At 37.6% G+C, this 22,336-nt stretch overlaps 1 protein-coding gene across 1 annotated transcript in view; it reads right to left on the bottom strand.

Moving 5' to 3' along the window:
• CTNNA3 (catenin alpha 3) overlaps positions 1-22,336 on the bottom strand; it is a 1,802,815-nt gene that overhangs the window by 83,068 nt on the left and 1,697,411 nt on the right. The window contains exon 15 of the mRNA XM_004386410.1: positions 10,598-10,703. Within this exon, the coding sequence (XP_004386467.1) occupies positions 10,598-10,703 (106 nt within the window). The remainder of the gene's footprint in view (positions 1-10,597; positions 10,704-22,336) is intronic.

Genomic DNA, 22,336 nt, shown 5'->3' with positions numbered 1-22,336 from the left:
TTTTTTTTTTTTTTTTTTACCATAGCACCTTCTGTCTATATCATTTGTTTGGAACTTATCATTCATTCTACAGATGTGACTTTTAAGTAGCTATATCTTATCTTCCCAAGTGGATTCATAGGAGCAACTTCATATACCTCAAAGCATCAGCAAAGAGACTGACACAGATTAGATATCTACAAATGTATGTTGAATGTTTGATTGTCTGATGTAACCAATCATGAGCAGGAAAAAGTGCTGACGGCATTCATGGATGGAAAAGATCCTAACACAGTACCTGGCAATCAATCGAATGAAGACATGGATGATTAAATAGAGGAATGGGTTTGCATGATGGGGAAAACTGCACAAATGAGACAACACCTTAATTTTGCTTGAGGAATGGCGAGGATCTCTCCAGAGAAGAGAGGTGAGCAGCAAAAGATTCAGTGGTTATAACATACCTTTTCTCAACTGTCCACTCCTGTGCTCCTCTCCTAGACCCTCCACATCTCCATCATTAACATTGCCTAATAAAGAAGTATGCTTATTGGCAAACAAGCCACAGAATAGATAGGAATGTTAGTTTTATTTGTTGCGGACCGGATAATGTAATCCCTGGTCTGCAGTCCTGTGACAAGGCAAATACTTTGGTGTGTGGTGCTGGTTGGACCCCAAAGCCAGGATTTGGTTTTAGGCCAGTCCTAAGGACACAGGCTCAAACTGGGCAGGCTTGCGTCCTCTGCCATCAGCTGGAATAAAGTAGCCCTATTGTATTCTGGGAGGTTAGGCTGCCTGGAGAATTATACTTTGGGTTAAAATCAGTTCAGGTGGAATGGAAGTTTGAGGAGAAACAGAACCCAAAATGTTTGCATAGCCTCAGATTTTGCATAATTTCTTTTCTTTCTTTTTTTTTTTTTTAATTGTGCTTTTGGTGAAAGTTTATAGCTCAACTTAATTTCTCATTCAAACATTTATACACATGTTGTTTTGTGACATTGGTTGCAATCCCCACAATGTGACAGCGCCCTCCCCCTTTCCACCCCAGGTTCCCTGTGTCCGTTTGTCCTGTTCTGTACCTTCCTTGCCTTCTCATCCTGCTTTTGGACAGGAGCTGCTCATTTGATCATATATATCTGATTGAACTAAGAAGCACATTCCACACGTGTATTATTTTTTGTTTTATACTCCTGTCTAATCTTTGTCTGAAGAGTGGGCTTTGGGAATGGTTTCAGTTCTGGGTTAACAGAGCATCCGGGGAAGGGGGGGGGGCATACTTTCGGGGGTTCCCCCAGTCTCTAAAAAGCTTTATTTCTAATGGCCTAAATGCAAAAAAAAAAAGTAGAATGAAAGACTAGAAAATGTACATGTATTTCTGTTATACACAGTAATTAATAAAATGAGCTGTTTTTGGAAATTCCTTAGAAGCATATTCTCTTTTATATTTACCAAATAGTCTAGTCTACTTAGCTCCAAAAAATATATACAAGATGAGAACATGTGACCCTTGAGTCAAAGTTAATAATAATCAACAAAAGTAATTGTTATAGATTGAATTTTATCCTCCCAAAATATGCGTTGAAACCCTAACTTCTGTACCTGTAATTATGACTCTGTTTGGAAACGGAGTTTTATTTTGTTATGCAAATGAAGTCATACCAGTATATGGTGGGTCCTAAGCTTAATCACTTCTGAATAATAAAAAGAGCAGAACAGACAAAGACCACACAGGGGGAAGACAGATACAAAGGAATACCAAGGAATGCTTGCTATGAACATCAAGGGTTGCCATCAATCACCAGAAACTAGTAGAGAGGCCCATAGAAGAAATTTACATGACCTAGACGCTGATTTGGACTTCCAGCCTACAGAACAGTAAGAAAATAAATTTCTGTTCTTTAAAGCCCACCTCTGTGGTATGTCTATTACAGCAGCACTAAGAAACCAAGACAGGAGTAAAGAGATCATTCTTCTGCAGAGATACTAACAAGCTGCTAGATAGGCATGGACAGATGGATGAATAGTGTTATCGATGGAATTTATCCCCCCAAAAGGTATGTTGAAGTCCTCATCCCAGGACCTGTGAACATGACCTTGTTTGGACATAGGGTCTTTGACAATGCTATCAGGTAAGCTAACGTGAAGTCATACCGGAGGAGGGTAGCTCTTAATCCAGTATGAGCGGTGTCCTTAAAAAAGATGGGAAATTCACTGATGGACTCTTAGAGGGAAGAAGGACTTGTGAGGCAGAAGGCAGAGACTAGAGTTAATGCTGCAACTGCCAGTTAAGGAATGCATGGGGCTACCAGCAACTTGTCTTGGACTACCAGCAACAAGAAAGGGTCTTTCTTCCCCTAGAGCCTCCAGAGAAAGAATGGGCCCTGCTGACACCCTAACTTCACAATTGTAGCCTCCAGAAGTGTGAGACAATAGTTTATGCCATTTAAAGCAATTATTGCTTTGTGGTAATTTGTTATGGTCGCCCTAAGAAACTAATACAGATAACGATTATTCGTTGCTTTCCGAAAATTCCCTTTAGGCCTCTTGGCTTTTATGAAAAACCTACTTTAGTATATATTTTTGCTAACAGGAAGAAATCCAAAGAGGATTTTCACTTTTATGAAGAAAAGCGGAAACAGCCTTCAGTGTTTACTTTGCAGGGAGCCCTTAAAGAGGCAGCGTGCACCCCGAACAGTGAGAGTGGCGTCGCCAAGCTCCTTCCCCGGGAACTACACTCAGCATCTCAGCTTTTACTATATGTTAGTGTTATTTTAGGTTTTCTGTGTTATTTGGTATGAATCGGAAGGTTATTTTTTGGGTCTGGGAACTCTAAAAATTTTTTCCATATAAATTAATGGTAACTGCATCTTCACTTTACGCCATTTTGGCTTGCAAAAGTTCTCACAGGAACACTCTACTTTCAGGTAGCCGGGGAAATCGGTAGATAGAGGATAGCTAGACAGACTAACAATCAGACAAGATGATAGACAGACCTTGACAGCAAACATGTTTCTCAGGCTTTCCATGAGGCAGTAGGAGTAATCCTCTGCATATCATCAAGAGAACTAAATTAGAGAGAATTAAAAAACTAAACCCGTTGAGTCAATTCAGACTCATAGCGATCCTATAGGACAGAGTAGACCTGCCCCATAGAGTTTTCAAGGAGTGCCTGGTGGATATTAACTAATGACTTTTTGGTTAGCAGCCCTAGCTCTTAACCACTATGCAACCAGGGTTTCTAAGAGCTAATTAAGAAGAAGAAACAGAAGGAGAAGAGGAGAAAACAGAAAGGATAGCTAATTTTTCTTGAGCTCTTACTATGTGTCAAATGCTAGGTTAACTAATTTAGGCATATTATTTCCTTTAATTCTCAAAACTCTAAGAGGCAGGTGTTTCCCACAATTTATAGATCAGGACTCAGAAATTTAGAGAGGTTAATAAGTTTCCCCAAGTCTGAAGAGCCAGTATTCAAACCCATACCTACTTGCTTTCAAATCTATTCCATTTTAAAGCACTAAGAGAATTTGGAATGCATTTTTTTTTAAATCACAGAATGCTGTGGGATGCATAGATTCAAAAAAAAGAGAATTCACTGGTACACTATGTGTCCAGCACACCCTGGGGATGAAGAGAGCTTAGATTTTTTTTTCAAAGAACAAAAGTAGTTAATAAAATTACCTATAATGATAAAGGCAATCCATCTCATTGTTTTACCATGACAAGAAACTGACCTTTATTAAGTACTTCCTATACACCAGGTGTAAACCTGGTGGCACAGTGGTTAAGAGCTATGGTTGCTAACCAAGAGGTCAGCAGTTCAAATCCACCAGGTACTCCTTGGAAACTCTATGGAGCAGTTCTACTCTGTCCTATAGGGTTTCTATGAGTTGGAATCAACTCAATGGCAATGGGTTTTTGGTTTTTGGATATACCAGGCATCATGCCAGGTCCTTTATACGCATGATGCTAATTTAGAGCTCGTAACACCACTGTTTATTAGATGAAATTATTGCCATTTTACAGATATACAAACTAAGTTTCAGATAGAGTAAATGTTTTGCTCAAGGATTTGAATTTAGTTTTTTACTGTTTCATTCGCTGTACAATGGTCTCTTCTACACAACATTCAAACACCTTTTTCTTAGTCTGTCCTTACTGAATGAACTTTCTTCTCTATTATATCATCTTATCAGTGGTCTCAATGATAACTGCTAATACCTATAATGTTTAATGTGTCATGTGCTGTTCCAGGTACTTTACATTAACTATTTTAATAATCACAATTCCATGAGATAGATTCCATCATTATCCCCATTTTACAAAGGAGTAAACTGAGGCATAGAAAAGTTAATTGATTTGCCTAATGAATACTTGGTAGAGCAGGTATTCAAAATCAGGCCATCTGGCTCTATTTCCCTACCTATACACTCTAGGAACCATGTTAGTCTTCCCGCTAGCTCTATCTTATATTGTTGTTGTTAGTTGTTGTCGAGTCAGTTCCAACTCATAGTAACTCCATGTATAACAGAAGGAAACAAACATTGCCCAGTCGTGCACCATCCTCACAATCATTGCTATGCTTTAGTCCATTGTTGCTGCCACTGTGTCGATCCATTACATGGAGGGTCTTCCTCTCTTTTGTTGATGCTCTACTTTACCAACCATGATGTCCTTCTCCAGGGACTAGTCCCTCCTGATGATATGTCCAAAGTAAGCAAGATAAAGTCTCGCCATTCTCGCTTCAAAGGAGCATTTTGGCTGTACTTCCTCCAGGACGGATTTGTTTGTTCTTTTGGCAGTCCATAGTATATTCACTATTCTTCACCAACACCATAATTCAAATATGTCAATTATTCTTTGGCCTTCCTTTTTCACTCTCTAGATTTAGCATGCATGCATATGAGGTGATTGAAAATACCATGGCTTGGGTCAGGTGTACCTTAGTCATTAAAGTGACATCTTTGCTTTTTAAGATTTTAAAAAGGTCTTTTGCAACAGATTTTTCCCAGTGCAATACATCATTTAATTTCTTAACTGCTGCTTCCATGGGCACCGATTGTTGATTCAAGTAAAATGAATTCTTTGGCAACTTCAATATTTTCTTTGTTTATCATGTTGTTGTTGAGGACTTTTGTTTTCTTTATGACGAAGTCTTTGAGCTTCACCGGTAAGTGCTTTAAGTAGTCTTCACTTTTGGCATCAAAATTGTGTCATCTGCATGTCTCAGGTTGTTAATGAATCTTTCTCCCATCCTGATGCTGCATAAAGAATAAATTACCACTCTGGTTTATAAATTGGTCTCTTATCACTTGAATGAGTGTGAATTTGTTCCTTAAAGGCTAGCACAAGTAAAACTTGAGAAAGCCAGAACTTGTGTAAGGCAAAACTTGTCAGAGAAGGAAAACTCAAATATTTTCCACTAGTAGAGGGTGATAGAAAAGTGGTAGGACTGCACCCTGTGAAAGGTAGAATTTTTTTTTTTATTGTTGTAGTTTAAGTGAAAGTTTATAATTCAAGTTAGTCTCGCGTACAAAAATTTATAAATACATTATGTGACCCTAATTGCTTTCCCTATACTGTGACAGCACACTCCTCCTTTCCACCCCTGATTTCCCGTGTACATTCAACCAGCTCCTGACCCTCTCTGCCTTCCCATCTCACCTCTGGACAGGAGCTGCCTATTTAGTCTCATGTATCTACTTGAACTAAGAAGCACACTCTTCACTAGTATCATTTTATGTCCCATAGTCCAGTTGAATCTCTGACTGAAGAGTTGGCCTTGGGAATTGTTTCAGTTCTGGGTTGACAGAGAGTCCGGGGGCCATGCTTTCCAGACCATTAAGTCTGGTCTTTTGACTAGAATTTGAGTTCTGCATCCCACCCTTCCCCCGCTCCATCAGGGACTCTCTGTTGTGTTCCCTGTCAGGGTGGTCATTGGTGGTAGCTGGGCACCATCCAGTTCTCCTGGTCTCAGGCTGATGAAGTCTCTGGTTTCTGGGGCCCTTTCTGTCTCTTGGGCTAATACTTTCCTTGTGTCTTTGGTGTTCTTCATTCTTCTTTACTTGAGGTGGTTGTGACCAACTGATGAATCTTAGATGGTGGCTTGCTAGCTTTTAAGACCGTAGACGCCACTCAGAAAGGTGGAAAATTTGAGAGCCCCAGAAAAACAACGCAGTCCTATGAAGTTCTGTGTCTCACAGGTTTCTCTGTACAAAACTTCTGGTAAAATGGAACTTGCAAACTAATGATTACATTCTTAATTAATAACCAATGGTACAATCACTCAAGTTTAAGCACAGCATGCTGTTTTCCTTTCACAAGCTCATTCTAGAACAATCTAGCATTGCATTAAGAAAAGAATGACTCAAATGAGTGTTAAGTTTGAAGTTGAAATTTTGAAAAGTTGTTACTTGACCCAGATTTATTTTTCTTTTCCAAAATTGATGAGAATCTTGATTCCACCTAACTGTGGCTGTCACTTTTACAACTGTAGCAGAAAAAAACATACTCATAGGTATATTCCCCATACTATAAAATCTATGAAAGCCTTCTTTCCCATTGACATTTGGAAAGCTTTTCTCATTTGGTTTTGGCTGCCTAGAATGAATCATTGCTACTTTAAGAATGCCTTACTACTTTGTCAAACCTTTTTTATTAAAATCAAATAATATTTCCTCACCTTTTATATTTTTAAGCCATTGCCATCAAGTCAATTCCGACTCATAGTGACCTTATAGGACAAAGTAGAACTGCCCTATAGGGTTTCCAAAGCTGTAAATCTTTACTGAAGCGGACTGCCACACCTTTCTCCCACAGAGCAGCTGGTGGGTTCAAACCGCCGACCTTCTGGTTATCAACCGAATGTTTAACCACTGCACTACCAGGGCACCTTTTTATATTTTTACATGAGGGTTATAGAAAAATGTTGGACATCCCTTGCATTTAATAGATTTACACAGAAATAACTCTTAAAGGATTACTGCTAAGCAATTTTAGGCAAATCAAACGGTAGAATACCATAACGTGCTTTGGTTATTATTTCTTTTTTTTTTTTTTTTTTTTGAGACAAAAGTTGTTGACCAGGACATCTGGTTAGCTCTTTAATGCATGGATTTTTTTTTTTTTAATCTAAGTTTTATAACCAGTGGGACACCCACCGCAGGCAAGCAGATGGCATGTCAGCCTAAGTGGTTTTCTCACTGTAAGCCTGCTTTCACTCTTCTAGTAAGACAGAGTGCCAATAGAGAGTACATAGTTTAGTAATGAGAGCAAAGGTGAAGACAAGTATTACCTATTGCTTTGAATTTTGAGGGAAGATTAGCAAAGTGAACACTTTCAAAGACTTAGTCCATATTCTTAGCTGGTTTTTTTTTTTTTTTACATATTGGAGAATTAGCTTTAAGACACATTTAAAATGACTTTTGAAATTATAGACAGCAGTTTGAATTCTGCTGTGCTCGCAGACTTTGTTGATAAAAGGTATTAAGTGTCATTGTGAATTTCTAGGATAAACATTTTAATCAATTAAGGTGACAGCAAGAGCACTCAGTGTCCATGACCTTTCTCTTCCTACAGGGCTCATATCTATACCTGTCCTCCAGCCTAGAGCCTGTCACATTCAGGAACCTTCTCAGGATCACAGATCATCAATTATCCCATCGTTTTCTGTACTCCTTTAATGTCTCCTTTTCCTTTCTTTAATTCTATCAACGTGCTCAAGTCTTTCAAAACAAAAACCTCCCTCAGTCCTGTAATTATCTTTCTTCTTTTGTTCATACCTTGCCTTCTAATAAACAGGAAGAATAGTAAAACTGCCTTTAAACAGGAGACTGTTTCTTCAAAGATGCAAACAGATCATATATTTCAGCATCTCGTTAGTTCTATTTAAATTCTGAGACTCTGTTACACATTTATTTGTGTAAAGTGGTTCATTAATCTTGAGAATATACTTAGGTACTAACATCTATGCTCGAAATAAATTTCAGATACACACTTGCACCAAAATACACACATTTTCACAAGATGTATCCAGGAATTATATCCTTCAAATATATGTTACAAAGATGTAATGAATGTGAGAGAAGTTGCTTTTCAATATATTTTTATTACAATAAAACATTTTGACTCTTACAACATCAGCAGAGAATCAATTCAAAAGCAAAGCTAGTAATCAACAATATTTTGTCCAAATACCAATATAAATTATACTTGAGGGTTGTTTTGCTCATAATTGAGTACACTGTGAATGATTTGGATTGTAATTCTTTATTTTTAAACTGTCATTTTTTTTCTTGAATTAGCATTGACTGCCAATGTATTTAACATTGAAAATTCATTTTAATTTTATTCAGCTATGATTAGGTGGGAGTACCCAGTCATTACCTGCATATCTTTGGCAAAATTACAATGAAAGAGTGATTAGGCCTTAGGCTCACCCCTCAGGGTTCACAAAGTTCAATTTTGTTCTTTCCTGTTCAAAACATTCTAGCAGATGCTAATTTTACTTTCCTCCTAATCAAGGTCTACCTATCTGGGGCATATTACTTCTATAGCTAATTGAGATGTTTCTGTGTATTATTCCTACCTTATGAGATGCTAGCCACTTCATCTAATTTAGAATATCTGGTAACATGATGAATTACAGTATAGAGCTGAGGAAATACATGTGTACTAGGAGTCTGGAATCTTGGATTTCTAGGAAGGGTACCTCCTCCATTTGTTATCCTGTTTAATCATGAGTAAAATGTCTAAGAATTATGATAGTTAACAACACACTACCGTTCAGGAATATAGTGCGTAGTGGGAACAGAATTTGTACCAGAGTTCTACAGGAATTAAATATATATAGTCTTGCATGGCATATTTAAGCTATCCATTCCATGCTGAAACAAATCTGCGGCCCAAGAGATGTTGGGTGACTGTGGCAAATAAGCCTGCATTAAGGATTCTGGACGTTTAAACAGAAAAGTATAGTCATCTCTAGTTAATGGCAATGCCAGGTTACTAAATTGTACATCGTCTACAGGACTGGGCAGTGTTTCGTTCTGTTGTACGTAGGGTTCCTATGAGTTGGAACCCACTTGATGGCACCTAACAATAACAAAAACAACCAGACAATAAATATCTGTTCAAGGAAGCAAGGAAGAGAAGGCAGAAAAAAAGAAAGGCAGGCAGGTGGAATTAGAAACATCAACTGATCTTTCATTTATTCTCCCTACATATGAACTCTGACTCTGCGACTTTATAGAATTAAACCATTCTAACTATGTATATGTATATATATAATTTTGTATGCCTATGGTCTGTGTGGAAACCCTGGTGGCATAGTGGGTAAGGACTACGGCTGCTAACCAAAAGGTCAGCAGTTCGAATACACCAGGCACTCCTTGGAAACTCTATGGGGAAGTTCTACTCAATAAAATATTTATAATGCTTTAATAATCTTAAAAGTGCCAAGATACTGAAAAAAAAAAATATATGTATATACATATTTATATACGAGGAGCCCTGGTGGCACAATAGTTAAGTGCTTGGCTGCTAACCAGAAAACCCCGTGGGGCAGTTCCACTCTGATATATGGGGTCACTATGAGTCTGAATTGATGGGCCAGCACTCAACAACACACACACACACACACACACGGCATATTTTAAAATAATATTTGTTATTATTATTCTTTTTTTGGTTCTCCTTTGTTATATTCAGAAACATAATATCTAACAGAGGAAAGTATTCATGTTTCAAGATACAGAATATAGAGAGAATAATGGTATGTAATCACGATAAGAAGCAACCCAATAAAGTTTTCCTCAAAGGATATAAGAAAAAATAACATGCAGTAGTGCAAAGTAAAAAAGAAAAGTGCTTTTCCCCCGCCAAAGGGAGATAAATTTGTATTATGAATTTGAATAATATTAAAACTGCAAAGTAACACTATGCCCCCTTCTGAAATATTAGTTGAATTCCTCAATATACCGAATAATGGAAATTACAGATTTTTCAATTAAAGTTAGGTATAAGGTAGTTTTAGTAATATAGCTGCTGCTTAGAAAATTGGAATAAAGACATGAGAAATCTAAGGAAAAGAAATGAAAGTATTTAGAAAACTTTATCATCAGTTGCTATGAGGATTATATACTGTCAGCATTTTATATCTCCACTTCAATATGCTACTAATCACTATTTTTCCTGAAATTTTACATTGAACACTGGAATATATACATATATATATATATATATTTCTATGATGCAGGAAAACCTAATATAAAATAATTTTGAAAAGTATAAATTTTCAAAGAGCAAAAATAAAAAATCTAAGATATCCAGGAAAAAAGAAAAACTAAGTTTGATTATTGCAACCAATTAAGATAACTTGAGTGTATTTGAAGTTCAAAAAGCTGATATTTAATATTTTCCCTAAAATTAATTGAGGTAATTATTCCTTAGAATTAATTGTTCACTACCTGTATATTAATTATGCAATAACAATTTTAAAGAAACCAATTAAAATTTTTAAAAACTCATCCAATGGGGTAAAAAGCCAACCTTGTTCTAACCAAACTTGAATTTGGAGAGCAATTAGCATGAACTTTCACCGTACCCATTGTTAAGAACTTACCTGGTCAGCAATCTGCCGAGCAAGGACATCCATCCTTGATCCTGATTCGGATATCATTTTAGCTGCATAGATCACATCAGTTGTGTGCTTTAGTGGCCCTTTTCCCCTGAAAAGAAAAGAATATATGTTAATTGCAGTGGTTCGTGGTGAGATATGTTAAGATTTGAAACCCAAAGTACTGGCCACTGGTTTTGCATACTTGGATCTTGGACAAGCTCTAGTTAGAATCCATCTCCAGCATTAAATGAAAAAAATGAAGGTGTGTGGTGTTAGGATTCAGGTAATACTACTAGATGGACTCCATTCGGTCTTCCTTCCTAGGTATTCCTTATAGTAAACCTAAGCCTAGAGATATCCTTCATCAATGAGGATACCTCAAGATGGGTATTTTTTCTAACAGGAAACGTGATATTTTTGACATCATAAAGTCCAATAATGCATTTTGATCAGTAGTGCTATTTTTAATTCTCTTTTTAATCCCTGTTTAGTCTTTCAGCTAATTCATTTTGTTTTCATCACACGCTCTCCTCCACTATTAATGCAAACCTAGAAAGTCCAGGCCTAAGAAATGTATGACCTAGGGCCATTAACATTGGATGTTACATTCAATTCTTCTCTCAGTTGCCTTGGCAGTGGTCCTTTCTGCTTTAAAGAGGAGATATCCTAAGCCTTCCCTGAGTGAATCCATTTATTCTAAAAGAGAAAAGGCTGACTGCATTACTGAAATGGTAAAAATACTTTCCTAGTCAGAATTAATTAGGCCTGGGGACGATTTGGAAGAAGTGATGATATAATGTGACATTTGTCCATTTCAAATAATCCAGTTTCATTTTGAAGACATATATGTTGTAAAATTAGCTGCTGCACATTGGCCAATCCGTATACACGGATTCAATGAGTCAAGGGAAGTCTCCAGGTAGAAGTGTAGAATGGTGGACCGGGGTGAATCCACATGATTTTTCCCACCCATTTCATGCTGTTTGTCCCTCAATTTTCCCACCTAAACCTCCTGCTTTGGACATAGGAGAAAGGGAGGAACTGTCTTGCACAAAAAGGCTGAGAGGTCTAACCTCTATTTATCCTGAAAAGCAGTGGGAACTACAAGAAGCCTACTCATTTATTCTTCCTTGCATGCTTATTTATGACCATTTCTATTCTTCCTAGGATCTCTGGATAGCACAAATGGTGAAGTTCTTGACTGCTAACCATAAAGGTTGGTGGTTTGAACCCACGCAGAGGCACCTTGGAAGAAAGCCCTGGTGATCAGCTTCTGAAAGGTCACAGCCTTGAAAACTCTATGGAGCAGTTCTACTCTGTAACACACAGGGTTGTCATGAGTCAGAATTGACTCAACAGCAACAGTTTTTTGTTTTTTTTTTTTTCCTATTGTTGCTGAGTCTGTTTACTTGCTTCTAAACATTTTCTTCTTCCTAGAGTAAAGAGATAGGTAATATAAGATAGTAGTTAAGTGCATGAATCTGAAGTCACACTTACCTGGACTGTTTCCCAAAACATCTGCTTACTAACTGTGTAAGTTAAGTAAGATAAATAATGACTCTGTGCCTCAGTTTCCTCAGTGATAATAATAGCCCTCACTACTACATAGAGTCATTATAAATAAGAATTGAATTAATTTTGACAAAGTGCTTAGAAAATTCCTTTAAACAAAGTAAGTATCCAAAAATATAAGTTCTTTTTGCAGTTATTAGTGCCAGGGAATAAAAGTTGGATTTGTTTCAGGCAAGGCTTTGAACCAGTTTGAACCGGTTCAGTCATGGCTGCTGAAGTAAAACCAAACAGACCAGAATTTTTGCAGTTTGGGTGATCTGGAACAATAACGGGAATGGGAAAAAATTATGGGTCAAAGCCCTGGAATGGGAGACTCAGAAGAGACGTAGTGAGTGCTTTCAGGAGCCTGATGCATTGAGACTAGATTACTGGAAAGTGACACACATTCAGAGTGGCGCAGTCAGCTGCCATCTTTGAGCAGGGCACTGCTGTTTCCTGCCCTACTCAAAATCTGACAGGCAAGAGATTTGGTTGCTATGCAACATGTATGCTGCCCTTGTTTTCTAAGAGGAAGATTAGGTTTCTAGAAGGGATTCAACCCGTAATTTTTCCCATTCCAATTATCATTCTCATTCACTCGAATTTTAAAAATTTGGATCGCTTCTGGCTTCACTTCCTTGACCATGACTGAACTGGGAAAAACCAGTTCTAACCCCTTGTTTCAGAATTTGACAAGGCAGGTGAAAAAGAAAGAAGGGCACTTATTACATTTTTGGAGCAACTTGCCATTTGTTTCTTGAATTGCTGATTTTTTTATATAAGAGCAGCATTTTTGCAAATGAAAATGGGTACTGGTTTTGACAATATTGTTGCAAAAGGGTAGTCAAACACCTTCATAAATAGATCTTTTTACCCTGGGCTCCACTCTTTAAAGGTATGAGATGTGTGCAATTGGACTGGGATAAGATAAGGAGATTTTTTTTTCCATACTTTTTTCCTGAAAGATAACAGAATGATAACATAAATGAATGTAACTGTACTGTCCACTTAGGCCACACCTCTCCCTATTTCCTTCTGTTTAATTTCTAACCCTCTATTGAGGTCCATTACAAGGGCCCCTAAAAGCATGGGCTTTTTCTTTCTTCTGAAACCCAGTAGAACTTTTTATCTCCTTTGTGGCATATATATTCTGTCCTTCATTATACTTATTTTTATAATGAAACTATATCACATATAGCAGTACAAACTGTTTAAAGATTTTAACTAAGATCGCTGTCTCAGTAATGGTTCTGCAGTTGAAAGTAATAGAAATGGCTTAATTTAGTCTGAAAAATAAATTCATTAAAAGAATATTAATTAGCTTATAAAATTAATAGCTGGGTTAGAGAAGCAGGTGCTGAAAAGAACTAGCACAGTAGCAGGGATCTACATAACAGGAAAAACTCAACAGTCTTTTCAGGGAGAAGATTTGGGCTGAATAAATGTTAAGCCCTGGTCCCAGGAAGAGAAATTCTCATTATCTGGCTTAGGATATTTGCCTACCTCTCTGCTGCACTCCAGGGAGGGAGTATCTAAAAGGCAGCTTGGTTTGCAATCCCATCAAGACAGAAGAATATAAGGCATTGTTATTTCCTAATGGAAATTCAGGTGCTGTAACCAACAGAAGGGGAATCATGGTAGCCACCCGGAACACAAAAATGACCACCACACTCACTGTCCACTGTCAGAATTCTACTTATTTGACTTCTGTCCTTTGTCCTAAGAAGAGACTGGGTCTCTGAAAGAATCCTTCACTGAAGCAATTTGGATGGGGAGAGGGAGAGTGGGAGGGCATGTGGGTAGTGAGGGAGGTGAGAGGAGGAATAAGCTAGTCAGGGTTGGAAAGGGAAGATTTTGAGAGACCCATGTACCATGGGGTTAGAAGGGGAGTGAAACAGTTCTTGTTCATGTCTTTAATTACACTTCTGACTGGCTTTGAGGGTAGATACCCTAATGTAAAATCTGATGAGATATTTGTTACTAGAGGAAAATCTTTGTTCACTAAGGAGAATAACATTATATAGTGAGAAAAGACAGAGTGGATTTCTGTAAGCCTAAATGATCAGAAAATTCTATACCCCAAAACCTGAACACCAAAATGTGTGTGTCCTATATGTGCAAAAAAGGCCCTTACATTGTACTTTTTCCATTACCTTACCCATTGCCGTTGAGTAGATTCCGACTCATAGCGACCCTGTAGGACAGAGTAGAACTGCCCCATAGGGTTTTCAAGGAGTGGCTGATGGATTTGAACTGCTGACATTTTGGTTAGCAGCCTGAGCTCTTAACCACTGTGCCACCAGTGCTCTGTACCTTTTCCATGGAGCCAATCAAATTCATTAAACACAAGTTTTCATGTAAAACTTAAACAACATAACTAATGCAATGGAAACCTAGCCTCAGAAGATGATTAGATCACAATTCTCCTCATTGAATCTGCTGACACAGGTTGCTTTGTAATTAAAAAAAAAAAAAAAATCAACATTAATCATTGCAATACTTTATTTGACTTGATCTTCTTAAATTTACTTTACACATTAGGCAGGACTGGATGGTATATACATGGATACGTTCAAGACAGGCATTGCATTTCATTATTTCTATGCATCTCCAGAGAAAGGTAAGCTTGAATAAAGCTATCTAAGCATCAATTTTCAAGGTCTTAAACAATAAACAAAGGTTGTTTCTAAGGAGAGAAGCGAACTCTCTTAGCTTAAACAATGGACGAAGAGTTCTATCTAAGGAATAAACTAAAGTACCAGTCCCCTCAAAATAACATATTTCCCCATATAAAAATTCTGGGCTGATGAAAGGAAAATTACCTCTAGCTTTAAGTATGTACCTTGTTATGAGCTCACTATCTTAAACATATGTAGAACTTTAAGCGACAATAATACACTATGACAGGTCACATTTATTCTCTTCCTCATGTTCTTAATTAAATGTATTGCCTGGCAAGCTTCCTACCGAGTGCCAAACAAAATACACATTTCACAAATGATTCCACATCGTGCCAAGCGTTGGATTTGTATCCAGAGGAAGCTACAACTACTGAAACTATGATAAATTTTTAACTTCCTCAGCCTTAAATGTGCAACGTAATGAAGGCTTTTTAAATTGAGAAATACATTCAAAGGTTGTTTGCTGTCTTCATTTTTATAATGGGTTCTCAGGACCTGCTGTCAGCAAACTGTGTCTTAAATCATTGAGTTTGGATCCTATAGAGAAAGATACCCAGGGGAGGAAGGGGTAGCAATTGGAAGTATTTTAAGTAAACCAGAGGCCAAAGATCTTTAATAAACAGTGTTCATAGTAATTATCTACTTTTCCAAAAGGAGGGCAGATTGAGCCTGTAGTAGTGGGCTTGTATCAAGGATTGAACTGTATCCCCCAAAAATATCTGTCAACTTGGTTGGGTGATGATTCCCAGTATTGTATGATTGTGTACCACTTTGTAATCTGATGTGATTTCCTTATGTGTTGTAAACTCTGTCACTATGATGTAATAAGATGGATTAGCGGCAGTTATACTGATGAACTGTACAAGACTAGATAGTGTCTTAAGCCAATCTCTTTTGAGATATAAAAGAGAGAAGCGAGCAGAGACACATGGGAACCTCACACCACCAAGAGAGCAGTGCCGGGAGCAGAGCGCATCCTTTGGACCTGAGGTTCCTGTGCTGAGATGCTTCCAGACCAAGGGAAGACTGATACATCACAAGGACCTTCCTCCAGAGCTGACAGAGAGGGAAAGTCTTCTCCTGGAGCTGATGCCCTGAATCTGGACTTATAGACTCATAGACTGTGAGAGAATAAACTTCTCTTTGTTAAAGCCATCCACTTGTGTTATTTCTGTTATAGCAGCACTAGATGACTAAAACAGCCTGTCAATTAATCATAAAATTATATGCTGAGGTATAATGGGAAAGGTTGCTCTAACCCACCAATTTTAATGCCATGAAAAATTTTATTAAGGCAAGTGAAAAGGATATCTTTGAAACTCAATTTATTGGTACAGCATGAACCTGCTGGTCACCCTCACCTTGCCCCATCCTTGACTCTCACTCCTCTGCTTGAATTCACCCCATTTCTGGCACTTACTGCTCTCCTCTTTCTGTTTAGAGTAGCACAAGAAAATAAGATGATACAACTGACCAGTGACAGCTCAACAAAGTAGGGCTCTGGTTTAAAAACAGAAAATACCAAATGGTTCCATGAACTTATTTTGTCTTTTTAGTGACAGAGAATATCTGTGAAATGATTCACTGTCTTCTGTTACTGATTAAAAATAAAACCAACCAAACAAGATTAATTATATCATTTGCATTTTTAACTAAGTCTTTGATAACATAATATCATTCCCCTATTTAAGATTAAAAATTTTACCCTTAATGCTTTTTCACCTCGATATTCATATTGAATAAGTCACATGACCATGTAGTTCACTTAATTCATGAAAACAACTATAGCATATATTTTCTCCTATAAATAATAGTTAACCCATTTAGTATTTTCTGTGTGCCAGGCATTATTCCACCGCACACACACACACACACACACAAATTTAATCCATATAATACTCCTATGAATTCATAATTATTATTATCCTATCTTACAGATGAGGAAACTGAAGCAAAGGAATGTGAAACATATCTTGCCTAAGTTACACAGCTACTAAGTACTGGAGATGGGATTTGAACTCAGGCAATCTAACTACAGAGTCTGCTTTTCACCAATATACTATACTACCTCCCAAACTAGACAATGAGATAAAATTAAAATATTAGGAAAGATCTCCTTAGACATTCATAGGAGCTACCATGAATGCAATAGAGCCAAAGACAAAGGTTAGATTAAATTATGGGTGGTTAGGAGGTCCACTAACAGTGACTGGCTCATACACAGCAGCCTCAAGGAACACAACCTAAATCTGTATCCCAGAAAAAATGATGTAAGTATTACACTACATAGACTCTTAGGGTCATGACAAATGGTTGAAATGACACCAGTAGTCTACAGTTCTGGGGTTTCTTTCTTGAGATATTATTACTTTATCTGTTTCTTACCCCTAGAACTCTTCTTCCCTCCCTCCCCGGGTTCTAAACACTAAACTCAAATCTAAACCATTACATATGCAATGCTAGATGAACGATTTCACACTTTGATGCTTATTTGTAATGCAACAAATGGGATTTTTATGAGAGTCTCAGCTTTAGACATAATTATTATTTTGTTTTCTTCTAACACTGAAATTTAGGGCTGCAATATAGGACAGTGAAATGTATATGGACTTGGAAAATACATTTTTGTCTGCATCTCAGTACTACCATTCATTAGCCGACTAGCCTAGGTTAATGACATAGCTAGCTGGTCTGAGCTTATTTTCTCATCATTAAAATAAAGATTGTGATACTTGCCCATGGTAAGGAATACATAAAACCATACATTTTACACAATATTTGGTACGTAGTAGATACTTAGCAAAGGTTATTTTTTTCTTCCCCTTCTTTCTCTACAAATAATGTTATTTTATAAAAAAGGAAACAACTTTTTATAAGTTTTTATGCCTTATTTAAAAATTGCAGTGCTTGTCTGGAAATAGGAACTAACTTGATAAAACTGAATCCCTTCATAGACCTGTTTACTATATTACTTTGTCTAGCCTCCCCTATAACATCCTTTTATTAAAGAAAATAAAAAAGAATATAAAATATATAGATACATAAATTCTGGGGGGGGGTGTTTGCATATGTTGTTATTATTGTTGGGCAAGGTTGTTCTTTGACTCCTTGTACAGAGCTGATTTACATTCAGTATCAGATATTTTTGGTAGTATAAACTTTCCAGGATTAATGATTTAACTCTACAAGGATACCACCAGAATTCACTTACTTATAATTGTGACATTAGATACAAAAGCAAAAAGTAATTATCATGGAAATAACCAAAAATAATGAGATAAAGAGAGGTACCAGACTCAAGCAAGAACGCACTGTTTCTCTACTATTTAAACACAAAATTTTAATTAGGAAACTTTCTCCCTCTGGATGTGACTTTCTCTCGTAAAGTGTCATTCTCAAGTTTTGAGGACCCTATAAAAGTCCTTGGAAAATCAGCTAGTTACTAATCAGCTAACAGTCATCCTGGGTAATTAGTATCCTGCACAACCTTTGGGATTCAAGTGTGAAAAAGGTGTTGCTTGATGAAGGAGGGAAAATATTTATGTCTGAACATAGTATTTTTTTTCTATTTCTGCTCCTCTTGTTCCCCATTAGAATAGCCTGACTGCTATAATGATAACAACAAAACATCTCAGTGGTTTAACACAATGAAGTTTATCCCTCTCTCACACCAGAATCGAGGTTGTGGGGTGGGTGGGCTGTCTACCACGTAGTCATTTGAGGACCCAATCTCCTTCTATCTACATCTCCTATGGCTTCAGAGTCTTCTGCTGGATCCATCGCATTTGGACATCTGACAAAGGAAGAGAATGAACATGGAGGAGTTCTTAGTAGATTTTAGAGGGCATGTTAGGGTTTGAGCTCGACTGCTAACTGAAAAGCTCACCAGCTGTTCCGTGGAAGAAAGATATGGCAGCCTGTTTCCTTAAAGATTTACAGCTTTGGAAAACCTATGTGGCAGTTCTACTCTGTCCTATTGAGTTGCTACGAGTTGGAATCGACTCTAGGACAATGGGTTTGGTACGGGTTTTTACTTCCATCCACATTCCAGAACTCAGACACACAGACTTATCTATATAACTGTAAAGAAGGTGAGAAAATATATTCTATTTTGGACTAGTAGGTAAACTAACAGAGAACAACAATAAAATAACAAAAAAAAAAAAAACCCAGGGTTTTGTGAATTCACAGCTTTGCCTCTGTACATACTCCAAGAGGAGCTAAAATCCTACATTCTTCTTTTTTCATTTTAGCAACAAAAGGCTATGATGTCTGAGAAGGGAATATTGGATGTCAACAAGAAGATGGGGAAAATTGGGAAAGAACAAAGACCTTCACCAGTACAGCTGTAATTTTAAGCTATAAACTCTGCCTGGGTAAAAGACCAATTCGACTTCTTGTTTTGAAATTGTCACAATGGAGATAGTTTATTAATAAAAGCAAAAGATACGTAAGCTTCACTTTGTGCATGATGTATTTGCTTGTGAAACAAGGATAAGGCTTACTTTAGAGATCTTTATGGGGTTCAGCCTGGGAGAATTATTTTAGTTCAGGTATTACTGTTATTGTTGCTACTGCTAGTGTGTGGGGGTGTATGTGTTAAGGATTCCCTTCCTTAAACCTACAAATTAGTTTTCTAACACTCTCTGAGACACAGATCTTTTCTCTGTTTTAAACTCTCAAATTTCCCATGTAACTGTTGGTTTTGCATCAAATCCTAGGCGGGCCATAGAGTTTAGAGTAGGATTTCACAGAATACCTTAAAAACCACAAATCACTAAATACTTAAGTGGAAACAGAAGTAGAATTAGAATGAAGGATTTCTTTCGCGCATTTTGTTTTTTAGTTACACAAAAAGTAGTGGTAAGTAGCCAAATGTTTTTATTTTTGTCTTTAGTAAAACGATAGGCAAACTTCTCCAGGTCTTCTGTGAAGAGTTTACTACTGTTCTATGCCATTTTGTACTGAAAGCATACATAATAACAAACTTCATTACCTGCTCACTGTGTTTCAAGCACTGTTTTAATTGCTTACATTTTCTCACTCAATTCTCATAACCAGGGCTGCTGCATAGAGTTGTACAGGTTGTGCACTTACATGAATTAAGGGTTGTCACTCACATTATAACCCGTTGCCACCGAGTTGATTATGACTCATAGCGACCCTATAGGACAGAGTAGAACTAGAACTGCCCCACAGGGGCTCCAAGGAGCAGCTGGTGGATTCGAACCGCTGACCTTTTGGTTAGCAGCCAAGTTCTTAACCACTGCGCCACCAGGGCTCCTTCACAACCTGTGCTGCCTTACATGCCGATTTTGTTCCTAAAAACTCTTATCTTAAAAAAAAAAAAAAAAAAAAAAAACTATTATCTTCACTCTATAAACAAGAGAACAGAAGTAAAGCTCTAAGTTCCTTACTTCTCCAAGGTACATAAATACAGGCCTATCTAAATTTAAAAGCCAGGAGTTTAAGTTATTAATACTTTCAGAGCCAATAAAAAATGACATAGATAAAAATATCATTATAAGTTTTCTGTCAGTATGCATCTTGAAGCACTGTGATTCAACAGATAACTCTGAATTAGCAGAATGATTCATATATTGCAAAGAAATATACTAGAACAAGATATTCCCATTCATTGTTGTTTTCATGGGGATTCTATTAAAGCATCATTCTGTCTACCTAAACCAAACTCAAGCGTTACGAAATAAATCATTCTCTTTTGGTGAGTTCTTTTTATCATCAACCAACAATCTATCCTAGTTATTCATGAATTCTGTATTTGTAAATCTGCCTACTCACTAAAATATATTTGCAACCCCCAATTCAAAATTTGTGGGGCTTTCATGGTCCTTCATGGACATACTCAGAGCAGTGAAATAACTGAGTCACTCATGTGCATGTTCTCAGCTGAGGTCAAACAAAGTGATGCTCTGCCTTCTTCTTTCAGCTCTTACACTGTAAATAAATGCCCTCATGGCAATCTATTTAGAGTCACATTTTTCTTATTGTTGTGCTTTTTGTTGCTGTTTAAAATGGCCCCCAAGCATAGAGTTGAAGTCTTGTCTAGTGTTCCTAAATGCAATAAGGCTGTGATGTACCTTACAGAGAAAATAAATTTCATTCAATCATTAGTCATAGTGCTATTGGCCGTGAATTCAACGTGAATGAATCAACAATATGTATTAAATAAAGTGTCTTTAAATAGAAACATACATAAAACAAGGCTATGTATTGATCGATTAATGAAAATGTTGTGACCAGAGCTTCACAGGAATTTAACCCTGTATTGCCCCTAGGAGCAACGTTTTTCATTATTCACTAATTCAGTGTTGGTAGGGACTTTATAGAGCATAACTACTGTGAATGATAAGAATTCACAGGATTTCTTTAACATGTATGTGAGTGTGTGTGTTACACAGACAAGTTCCTCAAACTCTCAAAATCTCAAACAGCCATAAGACTGGTAGGCTGAGGATTCCACCCAGCGGCATCGGCAGCTCCACGGATGTTACATTGATCTAGTTTGATGGAGACGCATACTCAAGACACTGACAAAGTGTTGGCAAATGAAAGCCATTTAATCACACACAGAAGGCAGTTTGTTTTCATTCACAGATAACATTGACCCAGAAATCAAAGACCATAGTAACCATCCAGAATCCCTGGCCCACTTACCTTTTCTCTTCCAAAACCCCGTGCTTCCCAGAGTCGGGAGTTGTTGCGTTGGATCTCACTTCTATTGACACCGATTTGCGGTATCAAATCAGTTCCCAGTTCAGACCCCAGCTGCTTCATACAGTCCTCTCTGTCACCTGGAGCTAGGTAAGTGGGTACTAGTCACAAGTTAGGGAGTCCACATGACTCCTCCCTCTCCAGCCTAACTGTAAGTTAGAGAGTCCACACGCCTGACCCCACTCCACACTAGTCTCAAATTATGGTGTTCACATGACTTCCCCCACTCCAGACCAGTTGGCCTAGCAACTCCCTTAAATCAGATAATTTGTTGCAACCACTCACCAACTCCTGGAAAAGGGCCATCTCTAATTCAGCAGAGAAAGGGTACAAACACAAAGAGGATTACACAAAGAGAGGCACAGGGGAGGTCAGGAGGGGATCTTCTATGTGAGCTCCCTGTCCCCAGAGACGCTGTGTCCTCAGAGATGCAAGGTCCTCTCACACGCATTATCAGTTCAGAAGCTCCAAGGAATTTCTGCATCCCAGGCTTTTACTGGCTTATGCATAGTCAATGATCAGAGCCTCATTGTATATGCATGACTGATGGAATCAATGAATATGCAAGATTGATTGCATCATGGCCTCATCACTTCCTGAAATTAATCCTACGTGTGGTCTTTGGGGCTTCCATGACATTTGCACATAAAGGCACCTCCACTGCTGGCAAATTCCAAGGGTTACTTTCAGGAAACCGAGACAAAGAACAAACCAAATTCTTTGTCCCACAGGGTGTGTGTGCGCTACTTAAGGACTAAGAACAGATATATGTAAG

The sequence above is a fragment of the Trichechus manatus genome, unplaced genomic scaffold, assembly GCF_000243295.1.
Source record: "Trichechus manatus latirostris isolate Lorelei unplaced genomic scaffold, TriManLat1.0 scaffold00163, whole genome shotgun sequence".
In the NCBI taxonomy this organism is placed as follows: Eukaryota; Metazoa; Chordata; class Mammalia; order Sirenia; family Trichechidae; genus Trichechus; species Trichechus manatus.
The sequence above is the reverse complement of the archived record's forward strand: the minus strand, read 5'-3'. Positions and strand labels throughout refer to the sequence as shown.